Raw genomic sequence first — 22,935 nt, 5'->3', positions numbered from 1 at the left:
CTTCACCCCACCCTCCTCTTGAGACAGAGGTCACATACAAGAGAGAGGGCAATGAAATGGTCCTCTAGTGTGATTTATGACCCCACGCCATCATGGGACACCAACGACTGGATGGTTCTTGCTACCCGAAACCCTCCTGCTGAAATCGTGAGTACGTAAACTTTTAGCCAGGGTGGAATCATTCCCTTTTAAAAAAAATTCTATGCTGACCATCTGAAGTATTGTATTCTCCAGGTGTGAGTGATTCATCTGTTGGATTTTTGGGGGAAAGTTTGACACATTTGCTTATGTAAGTGTTCTCGTTGTACCTTGGACTCACTTGTCAGTTGTTTGGTCTGCTTCGTATCAAGCCTGCTGGTCAAGGCCTGATTTTGTAGCCATAACAGCTGTTTTTTTTCTCTTTTACCTTTGCTCTATCTCAAGTTATAGTCGTCCTAATTTTCACTTAAATGTGCCAAAGAAAGAAATCTGTAGTAGCTACAACAATTTAATTATGTCCTTTAAAGTCTCTTTTTTTTTTTAACATACCCGTACAACTTTTCTTGTAGCTTTATGACATTTTTCTTAAAAGTTTGAGATTTTTTTGGGGGGGTTGTAAAAAAAACTTTCTTGTTGTGATATTATGAATTTTCTTTGGCCAGTTTGAATCCGACATAACCTTTGAACGTTAAAGGGGAAGTCAACCCAAACATATTTTTTTCAAGAATATGTTCTATGCCAGCCCACTAGTTGAAACGAGGCATTCTGATAAATATTGCGTTTGTGGAATAAGAGTTAAGAGTTTCGTCCAGAAAATCCTCAAATGGTGGTCTTCTCAACCTCCCAGTTTCTGAAATCATCCAAACCGGGATGTAAAAAAAAAAATGGATCATGTCACAGAATCACACGCCAAGTCCCTAACTCTAACATATGACTTTCAAGGATCAAACTACTGGAATTCTTGGTTTCTGAGGACCTTTTCCAGTAGGATCTTGACCTCTACTACTGGACTATCCTTACGAGTCCGTGTCTGTCCCTGAATCCTCAAAGCCAACATAGACATCCCAAGTCTGCTGCAGCTAGCGGTGCAGAAGAACTAGGCCAGATTTGACACACATCAGGGGGCATACTAACCCTGACACCCATTCAAACAACTCCGCAGAGATTGGAGGGGAAGGAAAACTCTCTGACAGAATGCATGGGTACAGTCGGAGACCACTTGGATGTATGTAAACTGAGCTGTTGGATGTGTGCCACCACAAAGTGGAAAGTGACATGGATTCCAGAGGCTTTTCTCATTCGCGTTGTCAATAATTGGGTCAGGTAGTAGGTCTTTGGACCCCCTGTGGAGGTTTTTACGTGAATGAAAACCCACATCAGCGGCCTCGCGTGGTTTGTTGCAGACTTTGCAGACTTTTCAGGTTGTTTCTGCGCCCTCTGACTTCGCTTGCTCAGCAAAGCCCTGATCCGGTCCATCCCTACAATTATACGATGGGAATTGTCCTGTGCCAGCTGGTGTCTTGTTTATTTCAAGGCAGCAGACACTAGACGAACGAAAGATGGAGGGCAAAGAAAGCCAAACCCAAAACATGAGCATATGTTTAAACCTTGTCCCGTGAACCTAAAACAGGATGTCACACAGCAGGCCCTCCGGTCAGTGAGGCTTGACACAGGAGGCTAATTGTCTTGCTGCTGCTGCTGCTGTTGCTTTTGGAAGGTGGTTGATGTTTTCTGTCCTTAAAACAAACAAATGTGTGGGCGGAATACAAATCCAGATGTTTGCATCCTTACAATCCCTTAAAGAAAACAAATTATGCTTTCTTTTACCATTTCATTTATGGCCAGTTCACATCATGATATGTAAATTTAAAAGGGGAACGTGTAGAAATGATTTGTTTTAATGGACAAAGTAACGACATTTGATATGAGTGTGCTGATCATGCTTTGAGAGATGCATTATCGTGGTCTTGTTTTTTTGTTTTTGTTTTTTTGTCACTTGACCTGTCTTGAGGTGAGACTTCGTTAGGACATCTTTACATATTGGTACCAAATACAAGAAGAATTTTACCATTATAATGATTCATTTCATAAATGATTTTTTTTTTTTTTTTTTTTTTTACTGTCAATATCTGCCAGTATCTAGCTTTTCATATGCCACTTAGTGTCCAAAGGCGTTCCCTAAGGCTCAGTACTATGCACCCCTCTTATTACCAAATCATTACCAAAAACAAACCAGGGAAACTGTCAAAATCAGTCGTTATTTGCATTTATTTGTTGTGTGTGTGTGACACACATCTCTCTGGAGTAAAAAAAACAACAACAAGCCTTTCATGTACAACCATCACAAAAAAATTGATCCATTTTGTAAACATGCAACCAAATGCAAAAGTAGGTCCAGTTGAAGGAGTGTGCCTGGGAGATGATAAATAAGGACAAAGCTATCAAGGTTGGCAATTATTACAGTAATTTATCACATTAGTCGCATGTGAGACCCTCGGTCTGAACCCCAAACATACATTGGAATACCTCAGAGTCTGCGTTTGAGTGGGCCGTACCACAGAAGTGTCCTATTCGTAGAGATAGTCAGTGATGAATGAAGTGAGGTAGAATCTGTGGTTTATCTTGGAGGCTTTACCGCCACATGTAGCTCATCACTGAACAGCTGACATCTTGCCCGTCTTTCTGTTTTAAGCCCCTTTCACACAAGCGCATGTACGGTACCAATGCAGGATGAGGACGGGGTTTAAAGTCAACCTGTGGATTTGCCTGCACAGTATCAGGTCATGCAGTATGACGTTTACATCGCCACACATTTTAATTATCTGAATGCGTAAAGCCGCACTTCGGACACGACGGGAGACTTATTGCCCATTCTACCGTTAGACCTTGGCAATGTGAAAGGGGCTTTTGAGTGGTGACTATAACATATTGAAAGCTTATTAGAAGAAACTGTTGTGGCGTACATGGTATTTTTCAGAGGTTCCCAGTAACCCTTAGTGGTAATCAATGGTGTCACAAGCATTTATCAGGACAGTGTATCAGGACATCTCAATCCCCTCTTTCTCTGTCCATTTCAGTACATTAACAACCCCACAGGGGAATCTTTCATGTTTGTTCCAACGCCTGCGTTTAAAAAAAACAGAACTAAACAAAAAGCAACATGCTCTCAACTAAAATCGAGACATTTCTGAATGAGGTACTCACGGTTCAATTCACGCGGCATGTTTCCGCTAATTTAGTTGACAAAAACTAAGTCTATGTGCCCCAAAAAACAGCTCAGAATCCAGTTCTGTTCAGGATTGTTTATCTGAAATCAGTCCATTTGTAGATGAGGTTACCATGAGATCCATAAATAGTTTGACAGGAGTCATTTGGTGACAAAAAAAAACCAAAAAACCTTTTGAAGAAGCAACCACCAAACTACTGATGTAAACGATGTGCCAAAGAGAGTTACTCTATATGGTCCGAGAACAGCCACGGTCCTCTGGATCAAACCGTAGATTCTTTGGGTCCTTCACGGGCAGCATTCTTGCACCCGTAGAGCCACTTGATGACTCGAGCGTTCCTCTCGATGATGGACACGCCAATGGGGGGCTGCTCGGCCAGCTCCTCCTGAAACAACCCATCTCCGGAGTGGCGGGAGAACTCGCTGGGCTCTGTGCCGCCGTCCCCGGCGACGCTGCGCAGAGCCAGCGAAAGGGTGTCTATGGAGCTGGCGCCAGACAGGAAGTTCTCCCGGCCGAGGTGGTCGATCAGGTCTGCGTCCAGGCCGCAAAAGTCAAAGAACTGCTCCTGCTCGGACCAGGCTACAGAGCAGCGGAGATGCAGGTCCGATTTAGAACGGTGCAACCCTACAAACTTGCTCCTGCATGATGAAGGCTGCGGCGAGGCCCGTCTCCACGGATCGTTGACGTCCATGCCATCATCATTGGTACCTTTGGATCCATCGTTGGTCTGGTCTAGCGAAGAGCTCAACCTTGGGCTTGTGCTGGACCCTGGGCTATGTTCCTGGCCTGTTTTGCTGGACCTCCTGCTTCCCGGCCCACCGTCTGTTGTATCCTTATCATTAGTCCATGACATGCGGGAGTCTCCATCCCGTGAGGGTGCTTTCTCCTCGCCGATGACCATCTTGTGGACTCCCCCGCCACCCTTCTCCCTCATGGAGCCCTGGAAGAGGCGGCGGACAAAGCTGTAACCCTTCAGCTCCACGCTGCCATTCTCTCCGTTGGGACTCTTGCACTCTTTCTTCTGCCGGTAGATGACGAGAGAGTCAGGTCTCAGCATGCGTTTGCCAGTGCTCCTCCGGAGGACAGGTGCACTGTGCGGTGCCACCAGGGTGATAAATCCGGGCGTTCTGGGACTGGGTGGCTTCCCGTTGATCGCATTGTTATGAGTCTCGATGTCAATGGAAGACAGTTGGTTCTCCTTTCTGGAGTCGTCATTTTCATTTTCATCCCTGGAGGTGAAAGATCCAGAGAGAGTGGAGAAGGGAGTGCTGGATAAATGGCGTGGAGGGAGTTGGGGGCTGATACCGCCAGGTGTGACGAAAGCCCTGCGAGGCGGCGGCGGGGTGGCGCATGGCACCAACACGGGTTCCTGTTTGGTGTTGATGACCTGCTGGCTCTTGACGTACTTGGCCTTATCCGCCTCCAACCTCTCGACGGCGCTAATTGCTCGACCGTGGCTCCCACCGTCGATCTGCTGCCGCAGGTAGTCCGGACCCTTGTTAAGGAGCCGCAGGGGGGCTGGGGATCCAATGGGGGTCAACGGCTTCATGTTGATTCAACAGGATAGGAAATACATCCAAAACTGTTGCCCCTTTTTGGTGTTGTCGGTTCTTCAACACGCCAGTTTCATTCCTGGAAATTGGCGGGTAGCATTTGAGGAAACCGCAGTGTTTAAGTTTGGTGTCTCTTTTTTTCAGAGGGGGTTAATCTTAGCGCTCAGGCTAATTGATATCCAGTATTTATACAGTCCTTCAGATAGGTGGGCGGCCTTTTTTGTGTCAGAAAGCACTCTCAAACGAGACACTCCCTGGCCACAGTGCAGCCGAAATAGCAGGCGGGCTGCTCTTTGAAAAAAGCCGGCGTCTTTTCCTCCCTCCACTGATCCTCCCGGCGCCTTGCTTGCAACCGGCACCAGGGTAGTCGACACGTCAACTGACAGATGGGCCAACGTCTTTCGCGGTGGGCTCACCTGTGTGGACCCTGGGGAGGCACAGGGAAAGAGAGAGGAGGAGGTTTTAGTTGTTTGAGAGGCAGATGGCAGACGCTGCTATTGTTGCCTGCGCTTATTTAAGGCAGGAGGGAGCCGCATGCCCTCAGCAGGCTGCGATGCAAAGCTGGCGTATGTCATGTGTGTAACCTTTTACATGAGTGGCGAACGCGTCACTGAATAAATATGGCAAGATATCAAAGACAATTCTCATGCAAATGATTTAAGTCAAACGGAAAGCCGCCCGTACGTGAGGGGCCGTGACCACAATGCCGTCCTTTACCCAAAACCTTTTCACGATCGTCATCGGAGGCAGCGGTTCCCAACCACCGGTCCGTGGCCCAGTACGAGTCCCCCCAAATATTTCTCCAAGAATATATTTACATATTATGGGTGTAAAAAACAAAAAACAAAACTGTAATCAACTCAAATTGTAATCCCACTGAATGGAACCGAAACGAATCATTTCAATTTAAAATAAACCGTCCTTGAATCATCGCGGAGCATATATTCCCCAATCGGGACTGTAATTTTTTTTTTTACGTACAACTGCAGGACACCTGGCGATGGAATTTCTAAACTTACGTATGTATTTTTTTTTTAATGGGAGTACCACCAAAGACATCACCAGACTGGAGTGGTGCTTAAATAAAATAAGGCAGCAATAAATATTTCACAGTGCTGCTTAACGAGTTCTGTTTTGAAATGACGAAACCACAACAAACATAGCAGCGAGACACTCCAGGCTGTGTGAGACCAGACGGGCTTGAATCATGCCACGTGTTTATAACGGGCATATTTATGGATAGCCCAGCATGTGTCTGTATTTAGTGTGTGAATGTGGTCATGAGTGCATTGGAGTGACAATGAGATGTCTACTGAAAGACAGACACTATGTTTGTTGTCTAGCTAGTATCCTACCAAATGTTATTTTAGCCTTTTTCCTGCGGGGGCGAAACAATGAAAATGCCCTAATCAATATTTCAAACGTAACCAGTCAGTCAGTGGGTAACTTCCTTTTAATATGCGTACACGCATTTAAAAAGCGAGACGCGTTATTAGATTTGTAAACAATTACTTTTTTTAAGAAGTGGATAACTATTTTTTTTTAATTTGTGTGACGGTTTAAAAAATGTGACTTAAAACAAGGCCTGTAACCAACCTCTTTATAACACTAAATAAAATGTCTTTCATGTTTTCTCAATTCTAGCAAGCCACCTTTTCGCTTTCACGTGACCTTTTTCCTTGCTTCCACATCACAAACCACATACTGCTATAAATCCTCTGAGAGCCGACAACCTGGTGGTTACGTTTTGTTTTGTTTTTTTCCAGATGTTAAGCTTGCAGCCCTGGGATAGTCATTGTTTAGGAGTGGGAAAAAGGTTTAGAAAGAGCGACAACCAAATGAAAATAAGATCACTGAATAGGGCTGATTAATACATTTTTTTTTTTTTTTATTAATAAAACTTTTCCAGCTGAGATTTGATATTCACATCACAGTGGTTCTTTGAGATATGTTTGATTTGTTCCATGGCCACTCTTGTAACTCAAAACATTGAAATGAATGCAGATGCCAATAAACCTGTGCAGCACCCCCTAAATAAAAAGTTGTAAGAAATATTGCATTTTTAATATTGTACTTTATTATAAAAATACATTTTATATATATATATATATATATATATATATATATATCGGGGGCAGTATAATACAGACTTTTCCGAAGACAGTCTCAGTTCCTCGGTAAGCTGCACTATGCCGTTCTTTGCGGAGGATAAAGAATATATGCCTGTGAGAAATATCTGTTTATACTTTGTGTTGCCTGACTGTGGTCAAATATCCAAATGTCACAAAAGTCTGATTTGTATGGGGGGAAAAAACCTAGACTTCATTAAAAGGCCAAATGGCCCAGCCCTACCACTGAGGACAAACGCAACCCTAAAGAGCAACAAACTGTCTCCTCAGATGTTGTGCAAGCACATTCTAATCTCAGTCCCGCCCGCTCTGCCAGGCGGGCTGGCCCTCGCCCTGCAGGGGTTCGGAGGCTTAGCGGGGGCCACCCCATGCTGGCTAAAGCAGAACCAGATGTGTTTGGTGTGGCGTCACACGGAGACGCTCCACGCAGACCTGCCGACTTCCACGCTGCTTTTTAATCACTGGCAAAATGACTGCTGTTTGTAATCAATGAAGTAAACAGTAACAAATGGCTTCATTAAAAGCGATATTATGTCAAATGGATTTTTTTTTATGTCTTGTATCCAAATGGGTCTATGGAGGAACTGCCCACCCATCAACTGTGAAATTAAAAAAACAAGCAAGTCTTTTGTTATCTGCCTATTTCCCCAAATGTGACTGTGAGAGAGCCTTTCTGAACTGCGCCACACTGTGACGTCACAATTTGGCTCATTTGCATAATCCCGCCTCCAAACTGAGTTACTCCACCCATGACTTGAAAGCTAGGCTTGGCGAAGAGTGGCCATTTTCAATCAATGGCCATCTGTCAATATCTGAAACACTTATGTCAAAGCCAAAAGCTAAGCAGAGCTGCTTTTAACCACAGGTTAGTACTAGCTAAAAGTATTAGTTTCTGATAAACGGCACATAGTGTTTGGCTAAATTCTCCCAATTGAACTTTACTGCCAAATGAAATACAAGCAAAGAGAATTAGACGTTGCATATTTAAAACCACCGCAACGCTTTTTTAGGTGAGTCAGTTTAGCTTAATGCTAGCAAACAATGCAAAACGCCAAAGACGGGCTAATGAATAGCATTGTTGTTGCTGTATTATAGCTCTTGTGTAGATGGACACTCACAGGCATATATTCTTTATCGTCTTTGAAGAATGACCACTGCAGTTTACTTTGAAATTTTTGACGAGCTCCGCGTATAGCACTATGTCTGCATTATAGTGCCCTTAAGTGGCCAAGGTGTGGAGAAGCAGCAGCACAATGGTCATTTGATTGATGCAAAAAAAAATGTCAGTTGTTTTAAAATAGGCATTTTTTTCCACATTTCAACATAAGCCTAAGAAAATGGCATTCAATCATTGTTGAAAGCATAAAGGGGCCCCAAAAATCTTTTTATGTTTTTTAAACTCGTCGGTCAATTGGTCAGTTATTGGAGTTCTGCCAAATATCGTTTTTTATGCAGTACAATACTTTGTGTATGTGTATATAAATATTATAAGTATTACATTTTTGGGGGGTCATGAGGCGTATCCGAATGAAAGCATTTGAACTCAGGAGGAGGAGGAAGAGGTAAACACAAGATAAGAGCGTATTGGACCACCTTGGTGAAAGCGTTGCACGCCGCTCACCTGTCAAATACATCTGGAGACAGACTCATGCTAACATCTGGCACCGTCGCTAATGCGCGCAAGTGTGCGTTCAGACCTGCCGCCCGTGTGACGGACGTTCCAGCTAAAGAGGCAGCATGCATGTGCATAAACCACAAAATGTATAAATACACAAACATCCAGCCAAAAGCACCTTTTAGGTGCAGTATGTACATGTATACATCTAAAAAAAAAAAAAAAATATATATATATATATATATATATATATATATATTTTTTCCAAAAATACATCGAGGACATTTTTTAAAGAATTTTTTCTCATATATATATATTTAAAAAGACATGCTGTGGAATATATATATATATATTGCAGATAATTCATATAATTTCCACTTGCATAACAGTTATAATGTGACTTAGAACATTATCGAAAGAGTTCTAAAAACTTTTATGAGGGCGCCAAATGAAACCACTTGACTTTCTGTTGATTATTTTCAGTTTTGAAATGATGAGATACAGCGACCGGGGGCTTTGTTGACATTAGTAATGGATCACAACAGGTCGTCTTGGCTGCTCAGCCTCATTAGTCAGGGAGGGGCAACATGGCTGCCATAAAACATAAAAGACTGCCCCTAACCCACAAAAAAAAAAAAAAAAAAAGACAAAGACAGCAGACAATAGTGTAAATCTTTTGGGTATTATCACGTCTGAGCTCCTGGAGGTTACTAATGACTTTCTCTGGTGACCCCCTCCTCGGCTCACAATCGCCCCACCCCATTTCCACCCTTGAGACCATCCCTAAGCCAAAATGGACAACAAGCTCTTAACCGGCTGCTTTTTGTCATTCAAAGACAAAGACGAGAGCACTGGAGACGAGGCAGCTACTGCAAACTGATGAAGGCCACAAGATAGGGGTCCTCAAGTGCCCCCCTCCAAAACTCTCTTACTCTCGCTCGCTCTCTCTCTATGAATTTTTTTATTGCTGAAGTCTTAATGTAAGAAAAATAAAATAAATCTTGATGATAGTGTCAAGATACATTTTTGTAGTGCACTTGCAGAAAACTTGACCGAAGTATCATCATTGGTATCATGATACTGGCCCTGTATCGGCTAGATATCAAATCTTGCATTTCCAGATTTAGCAATTTGATTGATTAATCTACAGTATCTTAATTCTTTAGAATAATCAGCATTGATATTGGAACTACGGGCCCTTTCTCAACTCTGAATTGCATGGCAATTATGAAAACAATATCAGTATTAGTATCATGATACTTGATCTGTATCTTCTTGGTTTGAGATCGATTCGATCTAGCTGTATCAACCACTTGTTGATTGAAGTTTAGTGACCTACAGCGATATTTACAATAACGATATTCACCGGACCTTTTTTTGCTGCATGACTATATGTCGGCTGACTATGCCACATGACTCATTAAGTGGTTTTCATTGGACTGTATTTGTTGAACCCCATCAAACACTGTCCCACTCTGTTGCTCAAGAATCGATAGTGGCCCATTTAAAGTGGGCAGCAGACCAGCAGGGGGTTGAAAGGGGGCGTGGGGGTCTTTTTTGGCTGACCTCACGTTTGGGGACACGACACAGCTGGAGCAAACAGCCCGCTCACGAAACCTCCCGAGTTCTCGCTAAGCTTTTGGCTCTGTGCAGCCATTTGTGTTGTCATCACGTTTCGTTTCGTCACCACACAAATCTCCCGATGCGCTTAAACGCGACGCCGTTGTCCATCATTGGGGCAGCTTTTCTTTTGAAGATGCCACAATTCGGGGTCGGCAGGTGGTCAGCTTGACACCCCACGTGTCTCCAGCGGCCCTCTAAGTGTCACGTTAAAGAACACATCTGCCCAGCAGAGGGGAAGAAAAAGTAACATGTGGACGAAAGAGACTTTTTGTGGATTATTTCGAGTTTTTTTTTTCTTGATTTCTATTGTGCAAGGTGGCGGTTACCATGAGTAACAGTAAGCAGAGGTCGGTGGCACTGAGCATTCCTTGGACTTTTTTGACTTTGTGGATGATTTTGAGTCATTTTGAAAGTTTCTATTGCGCAAGGTGGCAGTTACCCTTAATTCATTCACTGCCATAGACGAATTTACTCGTCTTTTGGCAGTCCAGCAATTTAATCCCAGGAATTTATTTATATGTTTTTCAATTTTTTTTCGAACGTTAGGGTAAAAGAACCCTTTGTATTTATTTTGATTGTGCAAGGTGTCTGTTAGACTTACTAACTGTCTCGGAACAATCTCATTACACGACTTCCCAAAACTTGGAGCAAAAATCTCTGCAAAGCTTCTCCATTTCACGTCACTTGTGTTGTTTCTCGGGCTGGCTGCCACGCGCGCGTCGCCGTTAACCTCTGCTGAACCTGCCAGCTGTCTCGTCTCATTACGCGGCGGCTTCCCAACAAACACGCCCGGCGGAACCACTACCCCCCCCCCCCCCCCCCCCCACCCCGCTCCTCCTGTCGGAATCACACATCAACATCCGGCTGGGGCCCGGCGACGTCGTCACGGTTGAGCGAAGCGCGAGCAAATGACGAGGATGCGAGCGCGCCCGCTCGCAGCTGTCAGCCGCACACCAGGGATGGAGATCTGTCAGGTCCGCTTTTGATGATTTGAGAGCCGGCCGTAAATAATAGATGGAATCATGAGTCCGCGGAGGCTGCTGACGTAACACACGTGACGAGAGCGATGATGACAGTCGGGTCGACGCGCTCCCAAAGTTAGATGCTAACATTTGGGGCAGATTTTGACATCTGCATAGCACAGCAACGAGCAGCTTGTGCGGATTTTTGTACGCTTGGTTCAGTAAAACAACGTAAAAGCAAGCAATACATCCCGACCGACTCTGTAACTTTGCGCTTGGCCATGGACAAACTGAACAGGGGAGTGTGAATGTCAATCATTAACTGAAAGAATGAAGTTAACAGTCTAAGGTTGTCAACACTTGGTTCGTTAAAACAAAGTAACAACATTAAATTACAAATTAAAAAAAAAAAGAATTACGTGTGTGAATGCCAATTATAAACTTGAAACGCTTCAATGGCGAGCTAAAGGATTACATTTATTATCCAAAGTCAAATTTTGGTTCAATAAAACAAAGTCATAACATCACCCTGAATGTGTTAGAACTTTTTTTGCAAACAAAATGACCTGTGAGTGTACGTTTCAATCGTGATCGAAAAAAAATTGATCCAAAGTACTCGACACTTGGTTCATTAAAACAAAGTAACCAGAAATGTCTTGCGCTGACTTTGTTGCAACTGCACTTTTATGGAAACAAATTGCGGGTACGTGAAGCAACTCAAAAATGACTTTATGATATGATGTTGATATTTGGTGCATTGATCCAAATTGACATCTAACCATGACTGTGTTTTTAACATTCCATTGTTCTGTCGACAAACTGAACAGGGGTGCGTGCGCATGAGTCAGATGAGTCAAATAATGCTTGTAACGTGATTGTTCCGACTTTTCGTTTAAAGGGATACCACCCAGAGGAGACCCCTTAAAGCTACAGTGAAAGGCGCCACTTGGACAAAAGTATTGGAACGCACCTCTCAATCACTTTAACCTTAAATGTAACCACCCAATACTTTTGGCTAACAAAGAGGCTTTTTTTTTTTTTTTTTTTAAATTTAGCTTCCTGTGAGCAACTTCCCAGGATGCACAGCAGCATAATACGGTCCAACAAAAACAAGACGACGGACGGCCGAGCAATAAAGTCAAATTAGAAGGTAGGAAGGGTCCACATCTGACGTCGCAAAGCAGCTGCTGCTCAGGCCGTGGATGCAGAGCTTGCTTGAGTGTTGAGGCTGGGGGGGGGGGGTGATGATGTCATCGGCGGGGGTACGTTGCCCCTCTAATTAGAAACTTACGCTTGCCGACATAACCGGAGGGGGGGGGGGTCCTTACATGCAAACCTTTGCAGGAAGATCAAACGGCTTTGAAGGCGATGTTTATGAGACGCGGCTCCGAGGCCAGCACATGCCCGTGATAAGAAACACATGCGGTGACCGACGTGGAACAATCAATCAGATGGTTACCTCCGCCGAGGAGCTTGCAGGGTTACACAAGAACCATATGACTACAAGCGGCTGCCCTAAACGGGCGGCCACTCTCGGATGGCGAAACGGTCACGTGATGTCTCTTGACCAATCAATAGACGAGGAATATTGTATTTAGGATTCCAACTCCAAATGGTTTTTTCTTTTGTTTTGTTTTTCTTGATGCATGTCTGCATGTCTATAACATACAACATATGTGATGTTATATAACATATGATGTGGCGACCTAGTCCTCAAAAATAAAAAAGGGGAAAAAAAAACACAAACAAAATAATAATAATAAAGAGCACTCTTGATTCTTAATTATTTGAAGCTACAAATCTTAATTTCAACATGTTCAAATACGTGTACGGAAAATAGTGATAACAGTAAAATAAATATTTAAATAAGTTGATAAATACAATGAAAAGTGAAAATTTACATTTTGACACTAGATTTAGAAGTGGTTTATTAAATTGACATTTAATTTAGCTTTTGTATTTCATACAATGAGATCAAATGGCCCCAAAATGATTTTTACGCCTCCCAACAAATGTCTACAAATCAATTTACAATTTATTTATTTTCTGCCATTGTGGCTGTAGGAAGCATTAAAACATTGTTTATTCATGTCAGTAAATAAAATATGAATGTTATTAATTATTAATTTTATGAAGTGTGTATATATAGTGCATGCAAGTTCATGATCAAATTCTACCATGAGCAGAAAGTCTGTCTCAAAAGTGTTGCCTAAGAAGAAAAAAAAAAAAAAAAAAAAATATATATATATATATATATATATATATATATATATATATATATATATATATATAAATTTTTTTTTTTTTTTTCTTAGTCAGATGCAAATGCTTGACAGCGAATGACTCGCAACCTTGGGAACAGACGACTTTGGCCTAGGGGCAAGTCGCACTTGGCGGAGGAAAATAATAGGTAATAACACACTCACAGACACAACCAAGCGTCACTATCTCGCACCAACGACAAGATCCAACAAGCGCTAAACAACACCTGCAAAAGTGGCACACTATCACTTTATAGGCGATTGGGGTGGTCACGCTCCCACTCTCGTTTCTTGGCAGTGGCAAAAGTTGGATCAAGGTAGTCGGAAGCCTCTTTCAATGACGCCGTAATGCAGGGTTCAGAATTCATTGGCTTTGGCCTTTTACATAGAACTCAGCGAAGCAGGATATTGCCACAGTTGGGTGTGCTTTCTTTCGCACAATGACACAGCACAAAATAGAGGTTTTTCAGCTTTATAGAAGGTCGAGCGTTTATTGGCCTGTACTTTTTACAGAGAACTCTGTCAAGGAAGATATTCCCGTGTCCACTTTCATACTGCAACACAGCACAAGCTGCGGTGGCAGACCTTCAGCACAATGTTCCTTTGTGCTTTCTACACGGAACCCCGTGAAGGATATTCCTGTGTCTAATTTAACCCGCAGACCTCTGCAACGGAGGATATTGGTGCAACTGTGTGGGCTTTCACACAACAACACAGGAAGAATTGTGGTAGCAAAGCCTTGACAAAAGGCTCCTTGTTTCCGCCTGTGCCTTTTCACACAGAACCACCAAAAGGAGTGTATTGCTACACTGTGTGCACTTTTGAAACAGAAACACAGACAAAATTGTGGTTGCAGAACAATCATTTGGACTTTTTAATTTACAATAGGACCTTTCGTGACTGCTTTTCAACCCCAATTTTGTGCTGTGTTGCTGTGGGAAAGTATGCACATTACTCTCCTGCTTGGCAGTGTTCTGTGTAAAAGGCAGCAACTTTTCTGTTTGCTGCTGCTGTGTCATTCGCATCCTCTGTGGAAAACCGCTCATCCTCAGGGGGGATTATGCGGCTGATTGTTTACAACGCACGTGCGCTGTGTTTAGTCTGCCAGGGACGTCGTTTACCCGGGCGCCGATCAAACCTATCCGCACTCTCGTTGGGAACACGGGCGACCGGTTGGACGCCGCCGCGTCAGCTTGAGCTGTGTCAATATTTGCAGTAAGACACAGTAAAACTTAATCATCACTCTCGCTCACTTTTGGACCAGCCTGGTCCAAATTGAAACAAAGGGTGCGCAACTTACGGTTGGTGGGCCATTTGCAGTCAGTCATGCATTTAAAAAACATGAACCAAAAAAAAAAAAAAAAGTTCTAAAAAGCCAAATAACAAAACAAAAAACACGCCCAAAGATGTATACTCTTTGGATACATTTTGCTTTTTATTTGTTCTTTTTTTACAAACACTCATGGCAACACAAGGCAGTTAAAAAAGTAACTAATTATTTTTACTGAGTAGACGCTAATGTAGGTAGTATGCAGCACACCTCATGAGAATTCAGTTCAGTGAGCGTCCAAGGATAAACTGCCCATTTTTTCTAATTTGGCTTTTTTGGGGGGTGGCTGACATAAATTCCAACAGAATGTGGTTGTTAAAGTTAACTCATTACTTTTACAGAGCGCATGCTAACGTAAATAGCATCAAAAGACTTCAGATCAGCGGCTATCCCAGGATAAACTGCACATTTTGGATTTTTATTTGTCTGTGTTTGATATCAAAGCGACTACTTTTACTGAGTAGATACTAACATGACTAGCATGTACCATGCCTCACAAACAGCTAAACAGCCCATTTTTGCTTTTTATTTGGCTTTTTTTTTTTCTTTGCATCACTGATTCCAGTACTTTTACTTTTACAGAGAAGATACTAATGTACATAGCATGTAGGATAACCAATAAGACCCCAGGTCAGCTAATAGCGAACGATTATCACTTATGTTTGCTTTTTATTTGTCTTTTTTGCAATACTCACGCTAAAAGCTAAGCTTGACCTTTTTGTGGCTTTTATGAATGAACTGTGGTGAGCTTCTTTGTACACTTGTATGAGTCACAGCGTGACTTTTGTCAATTTTACAGTTAATTTATTTTAATGGATTTTTGATGGTCACAACTTGACCTTGGAACACTTTTTTTCCCCAATTTCCAATATGCTATGGGGGGAAATATTTTTTTTTCTTTACTCTTTAATGATTATCAATCATTATCAATGTAATCAAGGTTCATGTTAACCCAACACAATCGCATAGAAATAACTACTGTAGTGTTAAATTAATGTGTTTGAAAAGGCTTATTTTCAAACTGTTATACAAAAAAAAAATTACGGTCCACTCGCAGCTACTACAAGTGTGCACATGACTGTTAGAATGTCAAGAGAGAAAAGCAACCCACGCGAGAAAGTCACGAATCCCCCTTCAAAACAACAACAACAACAAATAAATAGCATTTACCTTTCCTATGTTGGCCTTGTAATCCTCTCTTGTTGTTTGGATCCGATGCAAAAGACGTGTTGTTCACTTGCTATGACAGACAGGCGCTTCTCCTGCGTGGACGTCGTGTGCAATGAGGCAGCGTGGGGAGAGAGTCTTGATACATACTCTCAGTGAGAGAGAGAGAGAGAGAGAGAGAGAGAGAGAGAGAGAGAGAGAGAGGCAGCGGGGGTTGGGCAGGTGTGTGCGTGTGTGTGTGTGTCTGTAAACCGACTCCCACGTGTAGGTGTGTGTTAGTTGTGACGTGACGTGGAAGATAAACATGACACCCAGCAGATAAAAAAAAAAGTATTAAAGTAGTATTAGATTAATAATTAAATAATCAAAGTCAACAAGAGTCACTGATGGTGTAGTGGCGCACACGCCTGAGTTGTGTGCGGGCAGCGTGGGATCAGGTTCCCGCTCACTGACTGTGTGTGTCTGTGTGTGTGTGTGTGCCCTGCGACTGGCTGGCGACCAGTTCGGGGTGTAGTCTGCCTTTCGCCCGTTGATGGCTGGGATAGGCTCCAGCAACTCCCCGCTACCCTGTACAGGATAAGCGGTTTGGAAGATGACATGACATGATAAAACTCCACATGTGTCATAGTTGAATTCCCTAATGAATGGTTATTTCATATTCAACAATGTAAAAAAAAAAGAAAAAAAAGTCCACTCCATTATAAAATGATTCTAATAACACTGGTCAAGAGCTAATTTTATGAAGTTATGTGCTACCATGAATAGCATGTAGCATTGTTGTGGCTAATGACTAGCGTAAAAATGACCTGCGTCTCCATGGCGGTCTTCACTCGTCCAAGCACTCCATGATTAACTTTGTTATAAAATAAAAGACTGATTGATGACTTAGTTGATTAGGGAGAGCTACATGTAATATGCGCTTCACTTATGATGCTAATCCACTGATTAATTGAATGATAGATTGATGATCTCCACTGTTACGGATTGATTGATTGTTTCACATCATTGTTAGTGGACATGATTAACATTAAATGGGATTTTCTGTCGTTGCTCAATATGAGTTATTTTCAGTGATTAACACATGACTTTCTCTCACCATCCTCCATTTTGTTTTTCTTGGTTCATCCTCCCTTCCTCAGCTAGAACAGTGAGGTAAAAGAAATGGACGTAGGGTTGGTGGGAGGAAGAGATAAAGCAGCGATCCACACCTGTTTTTCATTCCCAAGTTCATCACTCACAACAAGCAGACCGGTGAGGAGGCACAGGGCAACACACACACACTGGGAAGTATTTTACCCAGAAAAATAAACAGGCTCCAAAACAGAACCATGTTAACATGTGCCACACACAATTGTTTTGTTCATGTATAAAATCTGGCCTTTAACTTTTGCACAGCTATCATGCAGCAAAATGGCCGCATCAGATAGCCATGCTGTCGCAATGAGTTACATTTTCTCTTTTGGACTTATTGTCCCACTTTTGCCACCACTGGTACACATAGATATGAACATACTGTAGTTAGATGTGACGCACCCCTTTTGAGCTGCGTGCCTAGAGCGATGCTAAGCTAGTAGGTGAAAAGTCGGGAGCTCATTTCATGTGCGTGGATGGCAAGAAAAGTGATAAAAGAAGGATGTGACAGGAAACAGGTTAGGGTTTTTTTTTCACTTTGTTTTCTTCAAATGATAGCACACGCTTTGGCATTAACAAAAAAAATGTCAAACTCATGTAAATCGATTGAGAAATTAACAAATTATGACGTAATTTCAAATCTATTCATATAAAAATATATTTTGTAATGAAATAAATAAAAGATTAAGTTCAATATTAAAATCATTATTTTGACAGGATTTTCAATTTATTGAAAATGAAAAAAAATTAAAACCTTCTAAAGCTAATACAAATTTAATTGATATTTAGAACAACATTTTTAATTAAATAAAACACATTAAACACAGCAAATCATCAATTATAATAAAAAGTTATGATTTAGATTTTAAAATAAAACCATTTTAAAATAAGTAGGCTAAATCTAAATTAGATTATGAAATATAAAAACTAAAAAATGTATCCAGTAACAGTAATGTAATGTATAATTAATAAAAATATATGCTCTTTGAATGTCTATTTTTAAATTACATAAAAAAGAAATTAGACATTTACCTTTTTTTATATTTCTTTGTGATATTAATTATTGATAAAATTTTAAATGTACATTTTTGAATAACTAAAAACAGATATATTCAAAACCTAAACCTAAATGCAAAAGTGAATTGAATTTAGGTGTCAAACTGAAAAATATAGAAAATATTTCAAAATGATTATAACAAAACAAAAATAATAATGAATACGTTACCCTATAGACAACAAAATAATACAATATTTTAGAATTAAAATGAAATTGAAATGTAGGTTTTTAAAAACAGTTTTAATTAAATTTTACATGCCATACAACATCAACTGTGTTATACTGAGTACTGTGTGTACGGCACCAATGGATTCAGTGAAGAACTCAATTTTATTTAAAAAGCACTTAAACAGCTGCAGCTGAAACAAAGTGGTGAACATAAATAAAAACCAAACATAAAACACACCCAAAAAGAAGACGCTATGATGGAATGCAAGCAGGTCAACGGCGGTGTGCGCTTTTGACAAATGACATGTCTCAGAATAGAACTTCCTGTTTGGTTGAGGGTGCAGTCATGCCTCATTTGGGGGTCGGGAAAAATGTGCTCCGCTTGATCTGGCCCTCTGTTGACCTGTGACCCCCCTGGGCCTCGCTCCCAACCCTAGGAAATCACGCTTCCTGCCGAGCTGCGTCTTGGATGAGTTGCGCAGTTCTTAGCGGGTAGCGGCGGGGTGAGCAGGTGGCAAATGCTTCCTGGTGCCGGTTTGAGGCCGTGTTGACACGTGGCGCTAATAGTTGTCAAAGATCATGGTCTAGAATACAGAAGAATATATTTCTTCTTCTTAAGTTTATTTTAGCCTCCCAGCTGACCTTCGAACCCCATTCAAATAAGTCTCCAGCAAGTTACGACGCCTTTTGTCCTGCGTTAATGTCTTGCTCGAGAAGAAAAACAAGTATGGTACATTAATCCCCAACAAGACGTATCGCCACTCACTCACTTTTATTGTTTTGCGGAGGAAGACGGTCATAATATGCCCGGAATCCGGGCAGCACAATGAGAATGTCCGGAATGCGTCACGTTGGCCGTTTCCGAGCACGAAAGATCAATATTACTGGACAACGATGAGGAAATGGGAGAAATTCCTGGCTCGAAAAGAAAAGTGTTGTTCCAGTGGAAGAGTGGTACAACTGAAATGTAAAAGGGGGCTTCTGATACAACCTCCGAAGGCCAGAGCATAACCATGGAACATTTTTATTCGGATTTTAAATTTCCCATTACTTCTACCAATATGCGGAATACATCCTTCTACCGCCAAAGTTGGAAATTTCCTGACTCAACTTTGTCTCCCGGTTTCTGTGCAGTTTAAACAGGACAGCGACCTGAAAAAAATTGTGAGAAGCTTGGATTTTTCCATGCAGTGTAAAAAGGCCATCTGGTACTACTACCAATGTCGGAAAATTGCCAGGTCGACTTTTTTTGAATGGCGCCACAGAAGGGTATCCGGAAATGGCAGAGAGGAAAAGTGTCATTATTGTTGTAAACCTGCAAGCTTGGAATCAATTGGACAAGATGGAAAATTGCGGGGTCGACTTTGTACCGACATTCCGTCTTAATATCAATCACACAGAACAATGAGTTTTAAAGATAGGTGTAAATTGGCAGTCTTAAAGTCTTAATTCATGAACTTTACACCCCTGCCGGATGTGGAATACAAAATTACAAATGCCCTCTATGATACTATACCTCCGAAGGCAAAAAAATCCAATCTGTCTTAGTGCTGTTTATAACCAACTGCCACATGGAAATAAATGGAAAAATTCATGACTTATACAGGCATCTTGAAGACTACCGAACTGACTTGTTTTTTGACTTCTATGCTAAGTTCCGCCTGCTTCCGTCTAATCGCGGCTCATTTCCACATGAATCGATGTACATTAACAATTAGTTAGCGCACGTGGAGACTAGGTGAATGGTTTCCATATGGGTACGGGACGCCCGGTGATGTATTACGCCTGTACACTCTAATGAGCTGGAGAGAAACCTTTCACACTGAGCCTAGGGGTATGTTTACATTAAAACTATTAAGTCACAGGTTTTGTGAAAACCTTTTGGGTTTTACTCAGAGCTCAACAAAGATGGAGTTTGCCACACGTGTGTACATTTTGACACGGTTGTGGTGTATAAAATAGTTTTCAGACGGCTACTTTCAACACACCAGGACGAAAGATGTGATATCTTTTTCACTCACTGGCCTTTGATACTACCTCCAGGAGGTGATTAATGGCCAGATATACTTCCTCCCTCATGCCATACCTTTCATGTAGGACAGCAAGTTGGTAAAAAGATCACAAAAAGGCTTTTACGGCAAAATTTCTGGAATTTTCTGGAATTTGTTCCCCAAATTCCGTGTTGGTACAATTTATGCTGGACAAAGTTGGAAAAATGATTTCTGTTTATAGGCAGTGCAAAAGGAGTTTCTAATTTTAATTCAAAAGATGAACAATTTCCACAATTTTTACAGGCAGCGCGATAGGGGCTAGTGAGTGCTTCAACACGCGCGACGAGACAATACGAGACGTTTGCAGACAGGCAAAGCGACGTCCACTTAGTCTCGTGTTTTGGGACAAGCCAGGCGATGACATGGACGTGTTGTTCCTCCGCCGACCGCCGGCGCTGTACAAAAAGACGTGTCGTCACAGGTTGCAGGTTCAAGTGTGCATCTCCTGTTTTAGGGACACTCACAAAGGAATGCCAGACTTTCATACCTGAGGGAACTTGTCACAAGGCCACTTAGCCCTGATCAACACCTCGACTGGACCGTGAAGTCTTAGGCAAGATTTTCATTCAGTTCAAAACACCCGTGAGCTATTTAACCACAGGAAACCACTTTTGGTTTGGAGTCTTGTTTAGTATGAGTTAAGGCTGCTTTTACATGACCGGTACCTTAACAAGAGGTTACTGAAAAGTGGAAAAGTTCCTTGTTGGATATTTTTGAATCCTCTGTCATGAAAATGGTAACATGCATACCAAATCGATCCTAATTTATTACAGGCAGTGTAAAAGGAGATTGTGATGCTACCGCCAAAAATGGAACCTTTAATGAAAATCACATCGTTCTGGCCTTCACTGGCCTTAAAGATTTCGAGGTTCATCCCAACTTGGTCCTGGGCCTGAGTTGCTCTGCACTTTGATGCAAGGCTCACAGGAAGTCTCCTAATTAGCAGTGTGTGTCCAAGCTTCCCCGAGGGCAGCAGAGGGGTGCGTGGACAAGAGGGACCCACAGCGCGGGCTTTGAGGGGTGAAACTGATTGTCAGTCTGGCTCCAGCAAAAGGTAACCTCAGGCTGCTCCCACGCTCAATGCTTATAATAAATTCAAGGAGGCACAACTGCTGGTGACGCCTTTGTGGGACACCGGGTCACCTAGTACGGGAGGCCCTCAAGGACAATTAGTTGTTGAAGTACAGTCGCTTTTACTTCAACAAGGACGATTTCTTGAGGGTTCTTTTTTCCAAGATGGGTAGTTTGTAAATTTATTAAAGCATAAGCATATGAGACTCAACCTGTTCTTAGTCTTGACTTGGTCTCAACCCTTCAAAGTCTTGGTCTTGACTCAGCGCCAAACCTTCTTGGTCTTAGTCTAGGTTTGAACCCCTCAGTCTTGTTCTTGACTTGGTCTCATCCTGCCCTGTTCTTAGTCTTGACTAGGTCTCAACCATTCAAAGTATTGGTTTTGACTCAGTGTCAACCTGCCGTGGACTGGATCTTCATTCAGGCTCAACCTCTCGTCTTTGTCTTGACTCTGGCTCAACTCTTCAAAGTTTTGGTCTTGGGTCGGCCTCAACCTACCTTGGTTGTAGTCTTGACTGTCTGAACCAGAGGTCTTCAGTCCTGTTCCTCAAGCGCCGCTTTCCTGAAAGTTTGCCATCTCGTCCTGCATCATGATCGTCATCAAGCTTCTGCAGACCTTGATGATTATCTGATCATTTGAATCTGGTATTGCAGCAGGGAGAGATGAAAAACAGGCAGAATAGCGGATCTCGAGGAACAGGAATTAAGAGCCCTGTTTTACCTTCAAAGTTTCAGTCTTGATTCAGTCCCACTTTGAGCAACAATTACTTCTAGTCCGCAACATTGTCTGTTCTATGCCAATCAGACATGTTGGCAACCACAGCAGACAAACAATTCTCTGAGAGAAGTCCGCTGCTGGATTTCCGCATCCCTGCACAAAGTCCACTTGGTAAACAAGCATTTTGACTAAAGGTTAAAATTTTGTATTTTTTTGGAAGAGATCCCTTCTGAAAGGCAGGAGAATTAGCTGCGTCAGCCTCAGCGGGGGAGTGCTGATGATTAACAGGCAGTAACCTCCGGGGTCTGTTGCGTAAAAGATATAAAAAAAAACACGCGAAAGTAAGTCAAAGGCGAAGAGCAAAGTTACGTCCGCAGTCACAACAAGGCCTCGTCTGAATGCATCTCTGACCTCAGTCTCTACTCAACACAAGAGGGAACAACAATTGTTGGTCTCTTGAAGATGGGGGAAAAAAGGCAAGCCTTGTTGAGTTTCTCTACGTCATCCGAGAAGGAAGAGTGGGCCCAAGGGACAAAGAGCCTACTCATGAGGTTACTCGCTAATTCTACAGAGGCTCAGTGAGATGTGACATTTCCACTGGTGTTTATACATGAAAACAATCCAGGAAAAAAAAACCCTGCATTTTTTACCTGCATTTGTCGTTGTCTTGACTTGGTCACAACTTCTCAATGTCTTGGTCTCAGTTTGGTCTCAACTTTTCTGGGTCTCAGTTTTACTTTGATCGCAACACTTCTTCACTCAGCCTCAAATCTTGAAAGTCACGGACTTAGTCTTGACTCTGTGTTAACGTGTCAAAGTTTTGGTCTGGACTTGGTCTTAACCTTTTCAAGTCCTCGACTTTGTTCCAAACTGCCTTATTCTTAGTCTCAACT

The 22,935-nt window shown here is 42.2% G+C and overlaps 2 protein-coding genes across 4 annotated transcripts in view; one reads left to right on the top strand and one right to left on the bottom strand.

The window, feature by feature from the left end:
• The window catches only part of slc9a1a (solute carrier family 9 member A1a), a 67,716-nt gene continuing 44,781 nt past the window's right edge, over positions 1-22,935 (top strand). Inside the window, exons 1-2 of one of the 3 annotated variants that reach the window (XM_086037152.1) lie at positions 12,002-12,044; positions 12,144-12,238. The gene's annotated coding sequence lies outside the window, so the exon portion shown is untranslated. Of the gene's footprint in view, positions 152-12,001; positions 12,045-12,143; positions 12,239-22,935 lie in introns of those variants that run through there. The other 2 variants (XM_086037154.1, XM_086037153.1) reach the window with 2 other exon arrangements.
• fam110d (family with sequence similarity 110 member D) lies at positions 2,507-15,960 on the bottom strand. Its single transcript, XM_086037156.1, has 2 exons — positions 15,850-15,960; positions 2,507-5,186 (listed from the first exon to the last, which is right to left on the bottom strand). The coding sequence occupies exon 2, from the start codon at positions 4,753-4,755 to the stop codon at positions 3,469-3,471; it is 1,287 nt and encodes a 428-aa protein (XP_085893282.1). The 5' UTR covers positions 4,756-5,186; positions 15,850-15,960; the 3' UTR covers positions 2,507-3,468.

The sequence above is a fragment of the Filicampus tigris genome, chromosome 8 (genome assembly GCF_054856515.1).
Source record: "Filicampus tigris isolate MCC_2025a chromosome 8, RoL_Ftig_1.0, whole genome shotgun sequence".
Lineage (NCBI taxonomy): Eukaryota > Metazoa > Chordata > Actinopteri > Syngnathiformes > Syngnathidae > Filicampus > Filicampus tigris.
This window is presented reverse-complemented; position numbering and strand designations above follow the sequence as displayed.